The sequence below is a fragment of the Salmo salar genome, chromosome ssa26 (assembly GCF_905237065.1).
Source record: "Salmo salar chromosome ssa26, Ssal_v3.1, whole genome shotgun sequence".
NCBI classification, from domain to species: domain Eukaryota; kingdom Metazoa; phylum Chordata; class Actinopteri; order Salmoniformes; family Salmonidae; genus Salmo; species Salmo salar.
This window is the reverse complement of record NC_059467.1, coordinates 48,800,487-48,822,074: the sequence shown is the minus strand read 5'-3', so window position 1 is coordinate 48,822,074 and position 21,588 is coordinate 48,800,487. Positions and strand designations below refer to the sequence as shown.

Sequence of the window (21,588 nt, the reverse complement as noted above, 5' to 3'; positions counted from 1 at the left end):
TACCATTCCACTGATTCTGCTCCAGTCATTACCACGAGCCCATCCTCCCCAATTAAGGTGTCACCAACCTCCTGTGGTGCACACACCGTTTTGATAACCTCATAGACCCAACCTGATCTCAGGGCTTCTTTCAGATGAAACAGAATGGTGAGCTATCGCATGATCACGCTAGTTCACCAGAATACAGTTTGGATTATGTCAAAGGGCAAAAATCTGGACATTTTCCATAAAATGCTTGAAGTTTTCCAGAAATCCCAGTTGGAAGATTCTGGGAATCAGGATGGAATAAGTATAAAATCCAACCTGGATTCCTGGAAAACTTGGTGACAACAATTGTTACAGCGGTTGGCAAGTCAACTACACACACTATACTGTAAAGTTACTGTATTATAATAATAATAATAGATGACTGTGGTGTGTTGTATTATCCTCATTCTGTATCACTATGTACTAAAGCACTGCTGATATCTCAATATCTGTATATGTTATACAACAAAATACTATCGTACATACTTCTAATAAAACAATTAGTGACAAATAATAGAGCTGCGTTATGACCTTCACATGACAATAACAGTCGAATCAGAGCAGGGATGAAACTGTTTCTAAACGTCCAGCTACAGATTCTCTGTTGCTGATGGAGATTGGCTGAATAAAGGAAACTCCATGTGCTGTTCCTGAAGCCTACTTTAGAGTGTGTCCACTGGAATCCTATTTCAATCACTCTGTGTATGATTCCATATGTAATTCTCTAGTGGGATTCCACCCAAACAACATATCTATGATATTCCTATTTGAATCAATGCCATACTTTATCCCATGAAAAGGGGGAGGAAATAGAAAGGATTTATGGAGATTTAATGGTGTTTCTAGGACAAATCACTTGCTCATCAACTCAGGCATCTGTCATAAACTAGACCAGACTGTCATGTTTTTAAAAAGACAATGCTATCCGGGATCTTTGGGACGTCCATACCCTAAATCCTAACCCTTACCCTAAACTTAACCAGAACCCTTAGCTAACATTAACCATTTAAAATGTAAATTCAAAGGGGTAACGTCGAGTTGGAATGATCCAGAACAGCAAGTACCGTTTAAAAAAAAAAAAAAAAAAGGAACGAAAGTAGACTGAGATCCTAGATATGTTCCAGAGATACAAACTCTGCACAGGCCGGCTCAGGTTATAGCAGACTGTTAGCTACGTCTTTATCGTGTGGATTGGTGATTGGACGTTAAAACACCGAGGCGTTGTAAAGTGATCTGATATTCTGCGCAGCATGTGTGTCTCTGAACCGCACCCATTCGGATCAGCCTCCTTCCGCCGCGATACGACGGTTCAGTCCCATCGTGACGTCATCGCCGGGGCAGCGCCGACGCCGACTGAGACTTGTTTTGCTTACATTGTTGACGCGCTTGGTCAACATTTTTACATTGTTTTGGACTTTTAGGATACAGCAATAGCAATCATTTTTTTGTTTGTTTTCACGGTCTGATTTCTCACCAACCCTCTACGATTTTACTGCGCGTCGAGCAAACTCTCCCGGAATCAGCCACCATGAAATGGATGTTCAAAGAGGATCATTCCCTGGGTAAGAGGGTTACTTGTTTCATAACAGGCAAATAACAAAATTGTCAAAATAGGAGCACATATGTATCTACTCTGCGTTCTTCTTTTTTTTTTTAAATGGCAATTGCTGATTATGATTGGCTACTTTTCTGCACTAACATTGGCTGACTGTGGTGGCCTAGCCGCTCAGATGTTGTTAAGTCCTTTGGTTACAAAATAACATCACGAAGTTAATCGAAATTGTATGTCGACGTCACTTAATGTCTTGTTCAAAAGACATTAGTCAAATATTACATACGGATTGGTTGTTTAATTGGCTAAATGTGCTTATGCGTTTTCATTTTGAATCCCCTCGTCGGGACATGTCGTTCCTATTGACATGACAACTGATATGATAGTGATATTGAAAGTAAATAGATCATATCAAATAGGACTAGGCCTATTCGTTGTAACAAACAGTTGGACAAATGTTGTCTCAATCATTCTTTGCTCCTGACGCATGTCATATCCCCTGAACATTAGGTTATTATTGTGATAACATTACAACGTTATATGGCTGAAATATGTTTACGTAACATAGCAAAAACTATTTATATCTTTTAACAAAAGTCTCCTAAAAATATTATTCCAGAGTTTTCATGAGTTTTCTTTTCCGTTTTATTACATATTTTGGATATAGGCCACACCTGTAATGACTTATGTGTTAGATTGACACATAGAGAAGTAGCCTAGAGGAGATATTGACGTATTTATCCCAGTGAATTGGCAGCTTTTGCCAGTGATTACCCAGAGTGCATCTGGTGTCCAACAGCTGCTGCTGATGCCTGTGGATCTCGGTCAGGCAACGTCATGTGACCTCTCCTCAAATGTTGATCCTCCTGTCACAGCCTCCCAAGAGGGTGTGTTCCAAATGGAACCATATTCCCTATATTGTGCACTACTTTTAACCAGAGCCTTGGATAAAAGTAGTGCACTACACAGGGAATAGGGGGGCATTTGGGACAGACCTTGCTCTTTGGTGAACTACTGTACTGATGACAGTTTAACACCCTTCACAACATCTCTCAATCCGTCTCTGTTTTTCAACAGAATATCGGTGTATAGAGTGGGCCATTCATAACGTCTCTCAATCCATCTCTTCTTCTCAACAGAACATCGGTGTATAGAGTCGGCCAAAATACGCAGCAAGTACCCAGATAGGGTTCCGGTGAGTGAGACGGGTTTTCACTGGGTGTGGATGTATTGTTGTACCATTATTTGGACAGGGAGTCATGCTGAGACCAATATCTCTTTTACAGATGAAAATAAACACATCAATATGAAATGCAAAACATATATACATAACACTATAATAGAAACTAAGCACATTCTTCAGTAAAATGGTCCTCAATCAGTCTGAATTTCCCTAGAGGCATATTATTCCAAGTAAGTTGCAAAAAACTAAAATTGATTTACCTAATTCTGTAGGGACGGAAGGAATGTCCATTTAGCCCTGAGCCCTGCTATGGTAACTCCTACGTCTAATGGTTATTAATGATATTAGGTACAGAGGGATTTTTTGGTAAAATAACTTTATAAAGTGGTTCACGCATCGTTATAACATATTTATTACAATGTAAAATTGAATTTATATACCTGTCTCATCAGGCTGTGACGATTCACCGATGCACATCGGTCCCCAATTCAAATGTTTAAGATGCAAGTGGACCCCAAAGCGATCCAAATGTAGCATAGCATGCATCGCTCAGAAAACATTAGGAATTGCCGGTTCACTTTTTTTCTTTTTTTGCATCATATTATATTCTTTCTAACTTCTGAAAATGCAGCTCATCATTCGTGTCAAATTGCATGTACAGAGCCTTCAGAAAGTATTCATACCCCTTGACTTATTCCACATTTTGTTGTTACAGCTTGAATACAAAATGTATTTTTTTTGTATTTTTAATCTCACCCATCTACACACCGTACCCCATAATGTCAAAGTGAAAACATGTTTATTATTTTTTCTAATTTAAAGGAAATAAAGACATACAGTGCATTCGGAAAGTATTCAGACCCCTTGACTTTTTACACATTTTGTTACGTTACAGCCTTTCTCTAAAATGGATTAATTGTTTTTTTCCCCGTAAGTACAGTATTCACACCCCTGATTCAATACATGTTGGAATCACGTTTGGCAGTGATTACAGCTGTGTGTCTTTCTGCGTAAGTCTCTGAGAGCTTTGCACACTTGAATATTCAATATTTGCCCATTATTCTTTCGAAAATTCTTCAAGCTCTGTCAAATTGGTTGTTGATCATCGCTAGACAACCATTTTTTGCCATAGATATTCAAGAAGATTTAGTTAAAACTGTAACTCGGCTTCTCACATTCACTCTCTTCCTGGTAAGCAACCCCAGTGTAGATTTGGCCTTGTGTTTTAGGCTATTATCATGCTGAATGGTGAATTCATCTCCAAGTGTCTGGTGGAAAGCAGACTGAACCAGGTTTTCCTCTAGGATTTTGCCTGTGCTTAGCTCCATCCATTTATTTTTATCCTGAATAACTCCCTAGTCCTTAAAGATGACAAGCAAACATGATGCAGCCACCACTATGCTTGAAAATATGGAGAGTGGTTCTCAGTAATGTGTTGTATTGGATTGGATTTGCTCCAAACATAACAATTTCTATTCAAGACAAAAATGTTAATTGCTTTGGCACAGTTTTTGCAGTATTAGTTTAGTGCCTTGTTGCAAACAGGATGCATGTTTTGGAATAGTTTTATTCTCTACAGGCTTCCTTCTTTTCATTCTGTTAAGTAGGTTATTATTGTGGAGTAACTGCAATGTTGTTGATCCATCCTCAGTTTTCTCCTATTAATCAATCAATCAATCAAATTTATTTTTATATAGCCCTTCGTACATCAGCTGATATCTCAAAGTGCTGTACAGAAACCCAGCCTAAAACCCCAAACAGCAAGCAAAGCATGTGAAAGAAGCACGGTGGCTAGGAAAAACTCCCTTGGAAAAACTCCCTAGAAAGGCCAAAAACCTAGGAAGAAACCTAGAGAGGAACCAGGCTATGAGGGGTGGCCAGTCCTCTTCTGGCTGTGCAGGGTGGATATTATAACAGAACATGGTCAAAATGTTAAAATGTTCATAAATGACCAGCATGGTCAAATAATAATAATCATAGTAGTTGTCGAGGGTGCAACAAGCACGTCCGGTGAACAGGTCAGGGTTCCATAGCCGCAGGCAGAACAGTTGAAACTGGAGCAGCAGCACGGCCAGGTGGACTGGGGACAGCAAGGAGTCATCATACCAGGTAGTCCTGAGGCATGGTCCTAGGGCTCAGGTCCTCCGAGAGAAAGAGAGAATTAGAGAGAGCATATTTAAATTCACACAGGACACCGGATAAGACAAGAGAAATACTCCAGATGTAACAGACTGACCCTAGCCCCCCGACACAAACTACTGCAGCATAAATACTGGAGGCTGAGACAGGAGGGATCAGAAGACACTGTGGCCCCATCCGATGATACCCCGGACAGGGCCAAACAGGCAGGATATAACCCCACCCACTTTGCCAAAGCACAGCCCCCACACCACTAGAGGGATGTCTCCAACCACCAACTTACCGTCCTAAGACAAGGCCGAGTATAGCCCACAACGATCTCCGCCATGGCACAACCCAAGGGGGGGCGCCAACCCAGACAGGAAGACCACGTCAGTGACTCAACCCACTCAAGTGACGCACCCCTCCCATGGACGGCATGGAAGAACACCAGTAAGCCAGTGACTCAGCCCCTGTAAAAGGGTTAGAGGCAGAGGATCCCAGTGGAAAGAGGGGAACCGGCAAGGCAGAGACAGCAAGGGCGGTTCGTTGCTCCAGCCTTTCCGTTCACCTTCACACTCCTGGGCCAGACTATACTTAATCATAGGACCTACTGAAGAGATAAGTCTTCAGTAAAGACTTAAAGGTTGAGACTGAGTCTGCGTCTCTCACATTGGTAGGCAGACCATTCCATAAAATTGGAGCTCTATAGGAGAAAGCCCTACCTCCAGCCGTTTGCTTAGAAATTCTAGGAACAATTAGGAGGCCTGCGTCTTGTGACTGTAGCGTACGTGTAGGTATGTACGGCAGGACCAAATCGGAAAGATAGGTAGGAGCAAGCCCATGTAATGCTTTGTAGGTTAGCAGTAAAACCTTGAAATCAGCCCTTGCCTTAACAGGAAGCCAGTGTAGGGAGGCTAGCACTGGAGTAATATGATCAAATTTTTGGGTTCTAGTCAGGATTCTAGCAGCCGTATTTAGCACTAACTGAAGTTTATTTAGTGCTTTATCCGGGTAGCCGGAAAGTAGAGCATTGCAGTAGTCCAGCCTAGAAGTAACAAAAGCATGGATTAATTTTTCTGCGTCATTTTTGGACAAAGTTTCTGATTTTTGCAATGTTACGTAGATGGAAAAAAGCTGTCCTTGAAACAGTCTTGATATGTTCTTCAAAAGAGAGATCAGGGTCCAGAGTAACGCCGAGGTCCTTCACAGTTTTATTTGAGACGACTGTACAACCATCCAGATTAATTGTCAGATTCAACAGAAGATCTCTTTGTTTCTTGGGACCTAGAACAAGCATCTCTGTTTTGTCCTATCACAGCCATTAAACTCTATAACTGTTTTAAAGTCCCTATTGGCCTCGTGTTGAAATCCCTGGGCAGTTTATTTCCTCTCCAGCAACTGCGTTTGGAAGGAAGCCTGTAACTTTGTAGTGATGGGGTGTATTTATACACCATCCAACGTGTTATTAATAACTTCACCAAGCTCAAAGGGATATTCAATGTCTGATTATTTAAAACAAATTGTTTTACAGCCATCTACCAATAGGTGCCCTTCATTGCTAGGTATTGGAGAATATCCTTGGTCTTTGTAGTTGAATCTGTGTTTGATATTCACTGCCCGACTGAGGGGCCTTACAGATCATTTTATGTTTTTATTTATTTTTATTTCACCTTTATTTAACCAGGTAGGCAAGTTGAGAACAAGTTCTCATTTACAATTGCGACCTGGCCAAGATAAAGCAAAGCAGTTCGACACATACAACAACACAGAGTTACACATGGAATAAACAAACATACAGTCAATAATACAGTAGAAAAATAAGTCTATATACAATGTGAGCAAATAAGGTGAGATAATAAGGGAGGTAAAGGCAAAAAAGGCCATGGTGGCAAAGTAAATACAATATAGCAAGTAAAACACTGGAATGGTAGATTTGTAGTGGATGAAAGCGCAAAATTGTAATGGAACTAATGAGGTGCAAAGGAGCAAAATAAATAAATACAGTAGGGGAAGAGGTAGTTGTTTAGGCTAAATTATAGATGGGCTATGTACAGGTGCAGTGATCTGTGAGCTGCTCTGACAGCTGGTGCTTAAAGCTAGTGAGGGAGATAAGTGTTTCCAGTTTCAGAGATTTTTGTAGTTCGTTCCAGTCATTGGCAGCAGAGAACTGGAAGGAGAGGCGGCTGAAGGAGGAATTGGATTTGGGGGTGACCAGAGAGATATACCTGCTGGAGCGCGTGCTACAGGTGGGTGCTGCTATGGTGACCAGTGAGCTGAGATTGTGGGAGAAAGGTAGACTTGTTGAGGAAAGAAAGATAGAAATACATTAGCTAGCGAAAGAGGAGACTGACAGCAGGCCCTGAGTGGAAATAACAGATGGCTATACATCCCCAAGCAGGAACCACGCAAAGGCCAGGCAAGCTGTATGTATAGCCATGACTAAATATATGCCAAGCGTAAGCATGCAATGCATGCATTATTTTCATATCCATATGAGGAGAGTCTAGCCCCTACTATGTTAGAGCTAAAAGCAGATATAGGCGTTATCCAGCCACTACTATGTTAGAGCTAAAAGAAGATATGGGCGTTATCCAGCCACTACAATGTTAGAGCTAAAAGCAGATATAGGCGTTATCCATTGGGTTGAAAGGAATAGGTGACAGAACGCATAGGGGGTTTTACTTCATTTACATAAAGGATGGACCTATGTATTGTATATGCATAAAAGCAGAGCCGGGGCCTAAGGAAGGCAGTTGTTGTCCGCGGACCAGCTCGGCTTTGTTACTCTGTATTAAAGTCTATATTGAATTTACAAGTTCTTGTAAGAAGTGTTATTCTTAAGACAATTTTCCACGACAAGATATGGGGGGACTTTACCTAGCAGGGTCTTGTAGATGACCTGGACCCAGTGGGTCTGGCAACGAGTATGAAGCGAGGGCCAGCCAACGAGAGCGTACAGGTCACAGTGGTGGGTAGTATATGGGGCTTTGGTGACAAAACGGATAGCACTGTGATAGACTGCATCCAGTTTATTGAGTAGGGAGGCTATTTTGTAAATGACATCGCCGAAGTCGAAGATCGGTAGGATGGTCAGTTTTACGAGGGTATGTTTGGCAGCATGAGTGAAGGATGCTTTGTTGCGAAATAGGAAGCCAATTCTAGATTTAACTTTGGATTGGAGATGTTTGATGTGAGTCTGGAAGGAGAGTTTACAGTCTAACCAGACACCTAGGTATTTGTAGTTGTCCACATATTCTAAGTCAGAACCGTCCAGAGTAGTGATGCTGGACGGGCGGTCAGGTTCAGGCAGCGATCGGTTGAAGAGCATGCATTTAGTTTTACTTCTATATAAGAGCAGGTGGAGGCCACGGAAGGAGAGTTGTATGGCATTGAAGCTCGTCTGGAGGGTTGTTAACACAGTGTCCAAAGAAGGGCCAGCAGTATACAGAATGGCATCGTCTGCGTAGAGGTGGATCAGAGACTCACCAGCAGCAAGAGCGACATCATTGATGTATACAGAGAAAAGAGTTGGCCCAAGAATTGAACCCTGTGGCACCCCCATAGAGACTGCCAGAGGTCCAGACAACAGGCCATCCAATTTGACACATTGAACTCTATCAGAGAAGTAGTTGGAGAACCAGACGAGGCAATCATTTGAGAAACCAAGGCTACTGAGTCTGCCGATAAGGATGTGGTGATTGACAGAGTTGAAATCCTTGGCCAGGTCAATTAATACGGCAGCACAGTATTGTTTCTTATCGATGGAGGTTATGATATTGTTTAGGACCTTGAGCGTGGCTGAGGTGCACCCATGACCAGCTCTGAAACCAGATTGCATAGCGGAGAAGGTGCGGTGGGATTCAAAATGGTCGGTAATCTGTTTGTTGACTTGGCTTTCGAAGACCTTAAAAGGGCAGGGTAGGATAGATATAGGTCTGTAGCAGTTTGGGTCAAGAGTGTCGTCCCCCCCGTCCCCCCCCCCTTTGAAGAGGGGGATGACCGCAGATCCTTTCCAATCTTTGGGAATCTCAGACGACACGAAAGAGAGGTTCAACAGGCTAGTAATAGGGGTTGCAACAATTTTGGCAGATAATTCTAGAAAGAAAGGGTCCAGATTGTCTAGCCCGGCTGATTTGTAGGGGTCCAGATTTTGCAGCTCTTTCAGAACATCAGCTGACTGGATTTGGGAGAAGGAGAAATGGGGAATGCTTGGGCGAGTAGCTGTGGGGGGTGCAGTGCTGTTGACCGCGGTAGGGGTAGCCAGGTGGAAAGCATGGCCAGCCGTAGAAAAATGCTTATTGAAATTCTCAGTTGTAGTGGATTTATCGGTGGTGACAGAGTTTCCTATCCTCAGTGCAGTGGGCAGCTGGGAGGAGGTGTTCTTATTCTCCATGGACTTTACGGTGTCCCAGAACTTTTTTGAGTTTGTATTGCAGGAAGCAAATTTCTGCTTGAAAAAGCTAGCCTTGGCTTTTCTAACTGCCTGTGTATATTGGTTTCTAACTTCCCTGAAATGTTGCATATCACGGGGGCTGTTCGATGCTAATGCAGAACGCCACAGGATGTTTTTGTGTTGGTTAAGGGCAGTCAGGTCTGGAGAGAACCAAGGGCTATATCTGTTCCTGGTTCTAAATTTCTTGAATGGGGCATGCTTATTTAAGATGGTGAGGAAGGCATTTAAAATATAAATAACCAGGCATCCTCTACTGACAGGATGAGGTCAATATCCTTCCAGGATACCTGGGCCAGGTCGATTAGAAAGGCTTGCTCGTTGAAATGTTTCAGGGAGCGTTTGACAGTGATGAGTGGAGGTCGTTTGACCGCTGACCCATTACGGGTGCAGGCAATGAGGCAGTGATCACTGAGATCTTGGTTGAAAACAGCAGAGGTGTATTTAGAGGGCAGGTTGGTTAGGATGATATCTATGAGGGTGCCCGTATTTACGGCTTTGGGGTGTTACCTGGTAGGTTCATTGATAATTTGTGTGAGATTGAGGGCATCAAGCTTAGATTGTAGGATGGCTGGGGTGTTAAGCATGTCCCAGTTTAGGTCACCTAGCAGCACGAGCTCTGAAGATAGATGGGGGGGCAATCAGTTCACATAAGGTGTCCAGAGCACAGCTGGGGGCTGAGGGTGGGATACAGAGATGAGGTAGTCATTCAAAAATCATGTTAAACACTATTATTGCACACAATGAGTCCATGCAACTTATTATGTGAATTGTTAAGCACATTGTTCCTCCTAAACTTATTTAGGCTAGCCAGTAAAGGGGTGGAATACTTATTGACTCAAGCCATTTCAGCTTTTAATTTTTTTTAAATATATTTCGAAAAACATAATTCCACTTTGACATGATGGGGTATTGTGAGTAGGCCAGTGACATCTCTATTTAATCTATTTTAACTTCAGGCTGTAAGACAACACATTTTGGAAAAAGTCAAGGGAGCGAATACTTTCTGAAATGACTGTAACTGCCAAGCTGTGCACTGTGCCCCGTGTGTTGTGTTTTGTTACTGCACTATCGTTCTAAGGTTAAGTTTAGACATTAACTCAGAAATTCTTAAGGTTAGGCATTAAGGTTTTGGATAGGCTTAAAACAAAAAGTTAAAACAACTTTCTATCGCTGGATTTGAACATGCAACCTTTAGAACCAGAGGTAGATGTTTAAGGTATGCCCCGTCCACAACATCCTTAGCAAAACCAAAGCCTTCTTGAAGGTGACAGCGCTCACCGTTGCCGCCCTAGTGGCTGGTTTCCACGTCATCTCCTGACGTCCTCAGACATGGATAGACGTCAAATACTGACTTGTATCACGGGTGACCTGGCTGGATAGTAGGCTTTATTAGTTGAGGGACAACCTATGTCATTTGCTAGGTTATTGTTATCTATCTGCTGTTGAAAAATTAATCAGCAAAACATGGAAAGTTAATTAGTGGGTGATGGTGATTTCAGGACTAACGTAGGGAGACAAATCAGGCTACAATGCCCCCCCCCCCTAATCTGATAGTGGTAGATGCCTAGTCTCTCTTATGGCTCAGATCAGGTGCCTACATAGTACATACATCATTTATGCACACACACACACACACACACACACGTCAGCTCAGACAGATCCAGATCAGAGAGAGCCCAGCTCGTTTAATAAACCTTTTTAATTTTTTTATTTAACTAGGCAAGTCAGTTAAGAACAAATTCTTAATAATAATGACGGCCTACCCCGGCTGAACCCGGATGACGCTGAGCCAATTGTGCACCGCCCTATGGGACTGGATTCGAACCAGGGACTGTAGTATTCGTCTCTTGCACTGAGATGCAGTGCCTTAGACCGCGGCACCATCAGCAGCAGATTTTTAATTCAGAATGGAAAATGAATGTGTTTTTATGCAACAAATTATAATCCACCGAACCAAATCGCACCGAATCGTTTCAAACTAAAACGTATGGTTCCTCTATGGTGTTGGAGCCCCTGTATCTAGATACATATGGTTCCTCTATGGTGTTGGAGCCCCTGTATCTAGATACATATGGTTCCTCTATGGTGTTGGAGCCCCTGTATCTAGATACATATGGTTCCTCTATGGTGTTGGAGCCCCTGTATCTAGATACATATGGTTCCTCTATGGTGTTGGAGTCCCTGTATCTAGATACATATGGTTCCTCTATGGTGTTGGAGTCCCTGTATCTAGATGCATATGGTTCCTCTATGGTGTTGGAGCCCCTGTATCTAGATACATATGGTTCCTCTATGGTGTTGGAGACCCTGTATCTAGATGCATATGGTTCCTCTATGGTGTTGGAGCCCCTGTATCTAGATACATATGGTTCCTCTATGGTGTTGGAGCCCCTGTATCTAGATACATATGGTTCCTCTATGGTGTTGGAGCCCCTGTATCTAGATACATATGGTTCCTCTATGGTGTTGGAGTCCCTGTATCTAGATACATATGGTTCCTCTATGGTGTTGGAGTCCCTGTATCTAGATACATATGGTTCCTCTATGGTGTTGGAGTCCCTGTATCTAGATGCATATGGTTCCTCTATGGTGTTGGAGCCCCTGTATCTAGATACATATGGTTCCTCTATGGTGTTGGAGACCCTGTATCTAGATGCATATGGTTCCTCTATGGTGTTGGAGCCCCTGTATCTAGATACATATGGTTCCTCTATGGTGTTGGAGTCCCTGTATCTAGATGTGTATCGAATCGTCTTGATTGGGAAAGATGCACATCCCTACGCTGTCATATTTTTCAGTTCAGTAAATCTTTATGGTTCCAGGAGGGGAATTTATGTAAACACTATAAACATCCAATATGACATGACTCTGTGTTGTCTGTTTGTAGGTGATCGTGGAGAAGGTGTCTGGGTCTCAGATTGTGGACATCGACAAGAGGAAGTATTTGGTGCCCTCTGACATCACGGTGGCCCAGTTCATGTGGATCATCAGGAAACGCATCCAGCTGCCGTCGGAGAAGGCCATCTTCCTCTTCGTTGATAAGACCGTGCCTCAGTCCAGGTCGGAACTCTTTGCACTCAGTGGAACAATTTGAAATGGCACTTTAGAAACAATATTTCCCCAAGTTAAATAGATAAAACACTGCTTTTAGCCACTGATGTTGTCAGACACTGACCACACAGGGCAAATATACTAGAGGCTTGGTTTAACCAGGTTAACCAGGGACATGAGTTATAGACAAGCTGGTGGGTTAACCTGGGATATGAGTTATAAATATCGACAAGCTGGTGGGTTAACCTGGGACATGAGTTTTAGATATAGACAAGCTGGTGGGTTAACCAGGGACATGAGTTATAGATATAGACAAGCTGGTGGGTTAACCAGGGACATGAGTTATAGATATAGACAAGCTGGTGGGTTAACCAGGGACATGAGTTATAGATATAGACAAGCTGGTGGGTTAACCTGGGATATGAGTTATAAATATAGACAAGCTGGTGGGTTAACCAGGGACATGAGTTATCGATATAGACAAGCTGGTGGGTTAACCTGGGACATGAGTTATAGATATAGACAAGCTGGTGGGTTAACCTGGGACATGAGTTATAGACAAGCTGGTGGGTTAACCAGGGACATGAGTTATAGATATAGACAAGCTGGTGGGTTAACCAGGGACATGAGTTATAGATATAGACAAGCTGGTGGGTTAACCAGGGACATGAGTTATAAATATAGACAAGCTGGTGGGTTAACCTGGGACATGAGTTATAGATATAGACAAGCTGGTGGGTTAACCAGGGACATGAGTTATAGACAAGCTGGTGGGTTAACCTGGGACATGAGTTATAGATATAGACAACCTGGGTTAGAACTGGGTTAACCTGGGACATGAGTTATAGATATAGACAACCTGGGTTAGAACTGGGTTAACCTGGGACATGAGTTATAGATATAGACAAGCTCACACACCACCTGCTCTAAAGGGATTTATTCTGGTAACAATGGCAACAATGTTGGTACAGGAATATGAACCTCACTCCTCATGGGTTCATAGTTTGACCTCAATGCCCTTTGTCTCTTCCTCAATAAGACACAGCATCCAGGTCCTGGTCTGAACCCACGGATACTAGAGGCTGCTGGGTTACGACTGGTTCGCTGCTCCCACAGGATATCCTTTAGCTTTAGTTATACACAAATACAGTGCATTCGGAAAAGTATTCAGACCCCTTGACTTTTTCTACAGTTTGTTACTTTTACAGCCTTATTACAAAATTGATAAAATATTTTTTTTTCCTTATCAAGCTACACACAATACCCCATAATGACAAAGCTAAGAGGTTTTGTAAGAAATATTCGCTAATTTATCAAAAATAAGTATTTGAAATAAGTATTCAGACCCTTTACTCAGTACTTGTTGAAGCACCTTTGGCAGCGATTACAGCATCGAGTCTTCTTGGGTATGACACTACAAACTTGGCACACCTATATTTGGGGAGTTTCTCCCATTCTTCTCTGCAGATTCTCTTAAGCTCTGTCAGGTTGGATGGGGAGCGTTGCTGCACAGCTATTTTCAGGTCTCTCCAGAGATGTTCGATTGGGTTCAAGTCCGGGCTCTGGCTGGGTCAGTCAAGGACATTCAGAGACTTGTCCCGAAGCCACTCCTGCTTTGTCTTGACTGTGTGCTTAGGGTCGTTGTCCTGTTGGAAGGTGAACCTTCCGCCCAGTCTGAGTACCTGAGTGCTCTGGAGAAGGTTTTCGTCAAGGATCTCTCAGTACTTTGCCTCAATTCTGACTAGTCAGTCTCCCAGTCCCTGCTTCTGAAAAACATCCCCACAGCATGTTGCTGCCACCACCATTCTACACCGTAGGGATGGTGGCAGGTTTCCTCCAGACATGATGCTTGGCATTCAGGCCAAATCTTGGTTTCATCAGACCAGAGAATAATTTTTCTCATGGTCTGAGAGTCTTTAAGTGCCTTTTGTCAAACTCCAAGCGGGCTGTCATGTGCGTTTTTATTCAGGAGTGGCTTCCGTCTGGCCACCCTACCATAAAGGTCTGATTGGTGGAGTGCTGCAGAGATGGTTGTCCTTCTGGAAGGTTCTCCCATATCCATAGAGGAACTCTGGTGCTCGTTCAGAGTGACCATTGGGTTCTTGGTCACCTCTCTGACCAAGGCCCTTCTCCCCCGATTGCTCAGTTTGGCTGGGCAGCCAGTTGTAGGTGTCTTGGTGGTTCCAAACTTCTTCCATTTCAGAATGATGGAGGCCACTGTGTTCTTGGGGACCTTCAATGCTGCAGAAATGTTTTGGTACCCTTCCCCAGATCTATGCCTCGACACAATCCTGTCTCGGAGCTCTATGGACAATTCCTTTGACCTCATGGCTTGGTTTTTGCTCGGACATGCGCTGTCAACTGTGGGACCTTATATAGACAGGTGTGTGCCTTTCCAAATCATGTCCAATCAGTTGAATGTACCACAGGTGGACTCCAATCAAGTTGTAGAAACATATCAAGGATGATCAATGGAAACAGGATGCACCTGAGCTCAATTTGGAGTCTCATAGCAAAGGATCTGAATACTTATGTAAATACGTTTTCATAAATTTCTAAAAACCTGTTTTTACTTGGTGGCGTTATGGGGTATTGTGTGTAGATTGATGAGTATGTTTTTATTTTATTTAATCCATTTTAGAATAAGTCTGTAACGTAACAAAATGTGGAAAAAGTCAAGGGGTCTGAATACTTTCTGAATGCGCTATAAATGAAGGCCGATATTCAATCTGGTCCATGTTAGATCCACGTTCTAGCATCCTTAAAGGTTTATTCAGACTGAGCCATCAATGCGATCTCAGCAAACGTTGGGTAAAATGCCTTTTTAAAAGCCACATTGTCAGCTGTCCAACAGCCCGCTGCTCTATGAATTGAATCTCTGCCTAAAGCTTTATTAGTGTCGTATCAACACAACAGCAGTAAACAATGAACAAACATTACCAAACAACCTGTAGATGATACCAGTCATTCTACTGGTATTTCAGATGCATCACTTCCTTCTGTTGATGGTGACTAAACACTAAGCAGCATTTAGACCTACTGCTACATTCCATCCCCTCTGTTCACTTGAGTAGTATGTGGTGTGTGTCCCAAACGGCACCCTACTCCCTACATAGTGCACTACATTTGACCAGAGCCCTATGGGAGCCATGTATAGTGAATAGGTTGGCATTTGGGCCGCAGTCTGTTTACTTCTCCCATTTCCTCCTTCTCTCTGTGTTTGTTGTGACTCCCGTTGCAGCATCACCATGGGACAGCTGTACGAGAAGGAGAAGGACGAGGATGGCTTTTTATACGTGGCGTACAGCGGAGAGAACACCTTCGGTGTCTAGACCCACCATCGTCATCATCATAAGCCTTACTTACGACAGAATACAACACCTGGCCACCACCCACCACCCTAACTCACACCCCACCCCTGGGAGAAGCCCTGGGAAACCACAGAGAAATGAAGTGAAATAAATAGAAGAAGAGAGTGATCAGTTGAGTGAGAACCACCATGATGATGAGTGTCACCAGTCTGTCTAATCTATTCCTGCACATGTATCAATGCTGTACACATTCATTTATGAATATGTTTATTATTATTATTTTGATGTTATGTATAGTGATACAAATTGGAATGACTGTTTTGTTTGATGTTTTACTTTAGTTTAGGTGCTTTTCAGGTTGTTTTCATTCGTGAAATAATATTTTTGTTTGTTTTGAAGTTTCACTTTTAGTTTGGCTTTTATCCTTGAAGATTTATATTTCAAATAATTTTAACTATTTGAACGGTAAGGTAGCTGGATGACCTAACCAATAAAAAATGTGAATGATCGTTGTGTTTTTATTGACCAACACCAGGATTCTTCCACTTTGCTCCTGGAGAACAACTGTTTGAATGTTTTGATCCAGCCCTAAAGAAACACAGACTGTTATTAAACAGGTTAAACAAGTTAAATAAAGGTTCAATAAAGAATAACACAGACTGTTAATACAGCATTATACCAATTAATAAAGTAACAGACTATTGCAGCATTATACCAGTTCATAAAGTAACACAGACTGTTATTACAGCATTATACCAGTTAATAAAGTAACAGACTGTTATTACAGCATTATACTAGTTAATAAAGTAACAGTCTGTTATTACAGCATTATACCAGTTAATAAAGTAACAGACTGTTATTACAGCATTATACCAGTTAATAAAGTAACAGTCTGTTATTACAGCGTTATACCAGTTAATAAAGTAACAGACTGTTATTACAGCATTATACCAGTTAATAAAGTAACAATCTGTTATTACAGCGTTATATCAGTTCGTAATAAAAAATGGAAAGTCCAGGAAGTCACTTCTGTTTTGCTCCTGTAGATGGCATCAGTCAGTTTTGATGCAATGGATGAGAGGGATTTGAAATGTCGTGTGACAGAGGTAGTCATACACTGATCTATCTATATCAGTATGGTAGAATAGACCATTAATATCTATATCATTAGAATAGACCTAGTTACAACACATTAATATCTATATCAGTAGAATAGACCTAGTTACAACACATTAATATCTATATCAGTAGAATTGACCTAGTTACAACACATTAATATCTATATCAGTAAAATAGACCTAGTTACAACCCATTAATATCTATATCAGTAGAATATACCTAGTTACAACACATTAATATCTATATCACTATAGTAGAATAGACCTAGTTACAACACATTAATATCTATATCAGTAGAATAGACCTAGTTACAACCCATTAATATCTATACATTAGAATAGAACTAGTTACAACCCATTAATATCTATACATTAGAATAGACCTAGTTACAACCCATTAATATCTATATCAGTAGAATAGACCTAGTAACAACCCATCAATATTTATATCAGGGATTTGAAATGGCGTGTGACAGAGGTAGTCATACACTGAGTGTGAAAAACATTAGGAACATTTCACTCTCATCAGTTTTCCGTGTGTATCAACAATTGTCCACCACCCAAAGGACAGCCAACTTGGGGGTGGCAGGAAGCCTAGCGGTTAGAGTGTTAGACTAGTAACCAAAAGGTTGCTGGATCAAATCCCAGAGCTGACAAGGTAACATTCTGTCATTCTGCCCCGGAACAAGGCAGTGAACCCACTGTTCCCCGGTAGGCTGTCATTGTAAATAAGATTTTGTTCTTAACTGACTTGCCTAGTTAAATAAAGGATCAATAAATAAATTAAAAACTTGACGCAACTGTCAAGCATCGCTGTGGAACACTTTAAACTCTTTGTATAGTCCATGAACCGACAATTTAGGGTGATCTGATGACAAAAAGGAGGTGAGACTCAACATTACGAAGGTGTTCCTAATTTTTTGTGCACTCAATGTATGTTCTCTACACATTCAGAATGCTGAAATGAATATCAGAGAATTCTTCAGAATACTTGATTTATTTAAACAGCTGCAGATGGAGAACGTGATAAATACAATATTTATATCAGTATAGTAGAATAGACCTAGTTACACCCCATTAATATCTATGTCAGTAGAATAGACCTAGTTACAACACATTAATATATATATCAGTTGAATAGACCTAGTTACAACCCATTAATCTCTACATCAGTAGAATAGACCTAGTTACATCCCATTAATATCTATATCAGTAGAATAGACCTAGTTACAACCCATTAATATCTACATCAGTAGAATAGACCTAGTTACAACCCATTAATATCTATATCAGTAGAATAGACCTAGTTACAACCCATTAATATCTATATCAGTAGAATTGACCTAGTTACAACCCATTAATATCTATATCAGTAGAATAGACCTAGTTACAACCCATTAATATCTATATCAGTAGAATAGACCTAGTTACAACCCATTAATATCTATATCAGTAGAATAGACCTAGTTACAACACATTAATACATTCATTGAATAATATAAACCACTCTTTCACAGGATGTTTGAAATCTTCAACAGATTTATAAAATATAAAATATTAAATAGGTTACTGAATAGCTAAATGTCAAATATGTCTACAGTTATAGAAAAATAAACTATTAGTACATCCTAGACCTAGTACATTTTATATTGAACCTCCTCTATGCCAATCTCAGATAGGGTATTAACCTAGTACATTACACTGAACCTCCTCTATGCCAATCTCAGATAGGGTATTGACCTAGTACATTACATTGAACCTAATCCATACCAATCTCAGATAGGGTATTAACCTGGTACATTACATTGAACCTCCTCTATGCCAATCTCAGATAGGGTATTAACCTGGTACATTACATTGAACCTCCTCTATACCAATCTCAGATAGGGTATTAACCTAGTACATTACATTGAACCTACTCCATACCAATCTCAGATAGGGTATTAACCTGCCTGACAAGGTCTGCGTTACTAAGGGCAACCTATTCCCTTTATAGTGCACCACCAAGGGTTAGGGTGTTAGGGGGTGATGGTGGTTTATGACATCATTGTCGTCTAGGCAGCAGTCGATCTGCTCTCAATCTTGGTCACATGACTCTGGACCCAGGCTTCAGAAGGGTCAACACAAAATGTCTTCCCTTTCTTTGTGGTGAAACTGCAACAGATACACAACACATTGTCTCTCAGAACCACCAGTCATTAATATGAATGCTCCATCTTGTCTTGTACAGTGTAGCCTGGATGTAGCCTGGGTCCAGATGTATTTGTGCTATCATACCAACTCCTTGTCAATCTTGGTCATGTTTTTCTTGACAAGGAGTTGACGTGATAGCACAAACAGATCTGGGACCAGGCTAGCCTAGATGTTTACAGTTTACAGTAGACTATGTTACTTACATCAGTGCTTTGCGAGGGCAGCTACTGGAAGTTGGTCTGAGAGAAACCACTTGTTGAAGAGGGATCCTCGCGCAGAATTTCATACAGCAGTCAGCTGCCGTGTCCAACGAAATGACACCTGTAAACCAAGGAGCATAAACCACAGTTAACATAAAGATCTCCTGGTGTGTCTCCAACAGCATATTACACAGCATGTCTACTAACACACACACACACACACACACACACACACACACACACACACACACACACACACCTGCAGAAGTCGTATGGAGGGAGCAGAGCAGTCCCAGGAGAAGTAGAGCAGTCAGGGTCTTCATGGTTCAGAGATGGTTGAGATGCTGAAGATTATATTGTCTGAGATGGTCTCTGATGTTCTGGTCTCTGATGCTCTGGTCTCTGATGTTCTGATCTCTGATGTTCTGGTCTCTAATGTTCTGGTCTCTGTTGCTCTGGTCTGGTTCTGTGTCAGAAGTCTAGCTGATGCTCTGGTTCTATGTCTGTGGTCTGATCTGACCTGTCTTTTATACAGAGAGCTGGTCCATCAGACCCGTTGACAATTGATGGAGGAAACTCCCCTCCATACCCTCATTCACTCTGAATATAATTCTAAGAACCAACATTCTGCCAGGTTCCTCTTCCTCAATTCTCTGTAACTCTGTTTCCTCCAGGATGTTCAGCAGGGCTGCTATTTTCTGAAATACGCAGAAAGCATTTACTAGAGAATTGCATATCAAAGGAAGGCTATTAAAGTGAATTATATACTATGATGCATTACATCAAATACAAGAACAATGAAGATGAAATTAAGGTCTCTACATCATAACCAACTAGTTTAGAAGTAATACCTGAAATCAACTATGTATCTTTCAACTATTAAATGTAGATTTTAGGATGTGTGCATATTGATTAAAAACCTGTAGCATACTGTTAACCTTTACATCATAATTCAATTAAAACATAGAATATTTTTCTATCAATTAATCTCAGATTATTGTGGTGTGGTTTGTGTCTTCCCTCAGTTTGTAAGGTTGGTGGATTGATCCCTGATCGAGTCATAACAAAAACATTCTGCAGTTGCTATGTCCATTATTGGACTAATAAATTACTGATATACACCCATTGATTCTTGATGAATATAACTTATAAATGCTTCTTGAGTTTAGTTGAACTGTCATACCCTATCAGAACCCTGAATATAAGTTTATTTTACTAAATGTTTAAACAAAGTAAATGGATACCCCCACTGTATATCCTGAGAACATGGTTAAAACTATAATGTTGATATCATGGATGGTCAGTCCTTCCATCCGTAGCTCTGTCTATGAATTTGAGAGTGGTTACATTTGTCCAGAACCATCCCTAGCTTTTCACCTGAACAAGGACAGGAAATGTTTTGTTCTTGTTTCAACTGCTGAAAGTCTGTATAAGGAGACAGAGAAGGGTCTGTAATAGACTAGCGTTGTGTCCAGTGGGTGTACTTGTATCCTACATCAACCTGCCTCATGCTACAGAAACAGGTTAAAACACACTATGGACAGTTATGGACTGGACAAGACTACAGTCTACTCTGTATTGCTCCCCACACTCACACCAACTTCACTAGACTACTGTATTCTCTGTAACTCTCCCCACACTCACACCAACTTCACTAGACTACTGTATTCTCTCTCTCCCCACACTCACACCTACTTCACTAGACTACTGTATTCTCTCTCTCCCCACACTCACACCTACTTCACTAGACTACTGTATTCTCTGTATCTCTCCCCACACTCACACCTACTTCACTAGACTACTGTATTCTCTGTAACTTTCCCCACACTCACACCTACTTCACTAGACCACTGTATTCTCTGTAACTTTCCCCACACTCACACCAACTTCACTAGACTACTGTATTCTCTGTATCTCTCCCCACACTCACACCTACTTCACTAGACTACTGTATTCTCTGTAACTTTCCCCACACTCACACCTACTTCACTAGCCTACTGTATTCTCTGTATCTCTCCCCACACTCACACCTACTTCACTAGACTACTGTATTCTCTGTAACTTTCCCCACACTCACACCTACTTCACTAGACCACTGTATTCTCTGTATCTCTCTCCACACTCACACCTACTTCACTAGACTACTGTATTCTCTGTAACTCTCCCCACACTCACACCTACTGACCCACCTGGTTATACAATCATACTGACTAAGGGCTTTATTGACATGGGAAACATGATTACATTGCCAAAGCAAGTGAAATAGTTAATAAACAAAAGTGAAATCAACAACAAAGGTTCCAATAGAATAAAGACATTTCAAATGTAATATTATGTCTATATACAGTGTTGTAATGATGTACAAACAGTTAAAGTACA

The 21,588-nt window shown here is 41.4% G+C and overlaps 2 protein-coding genes across 2 annotated transcripts; one reads left to right on the top strand and one right to left on the bottom strand.

Annotated features, from left to right (window-relative positions):
* Window positions 1-1,284: 1,284 nt before the first annotated feature.
* Window positions 1,285-16,206, top strand: LOC123724002 (gamma-aminobutyric acid receptor-associated protein-like 2). Its single transcript, XM_045708342.1, has 4 exons — window positions 1,285-1,589; window positions 2,719-2,774; window positions 12,224-12,396; window positions 15,629-16,206. Exons 1-4 carry the CDS (start codon window positions 1,556-1,558, stop codon window positions 15,717-15,719), a joined length of 354 nt encoding a protein of 117 aa, XP_045564298.1. The 5' UTR covers window positions 1,285-1,555; the 3' UTR covers window positions 15,720-16,206.
* A 1,591-nt stretch (window positions 16,207-17,797) lies between these two features.
* Window positions 17,798-19,715, bottom strand: LOC106587939 (C-C motif chemokine 13). The gene is made up of 3 exons (XM_014176599.2): window positions 19,469-19,715; window positions 19,213-19,330; window positions 17,798-18,970 (listed from the first exon to the last, which is right to left on the bottom strand). Exons 1-3 carry the CDS (start codon window positions 19,530-19,532, stop codon window positions 18,871-18,873), a joined length of 282 nt encoding a protein of 93 aa, XP_014032074.1. The 5' UTR covers window positions 19,533-19,715; the 3' UTR covers window positions 17,798-18,870.
* Window positions 19,716-21,588: the final 1,873 nt, after the last annotated feature.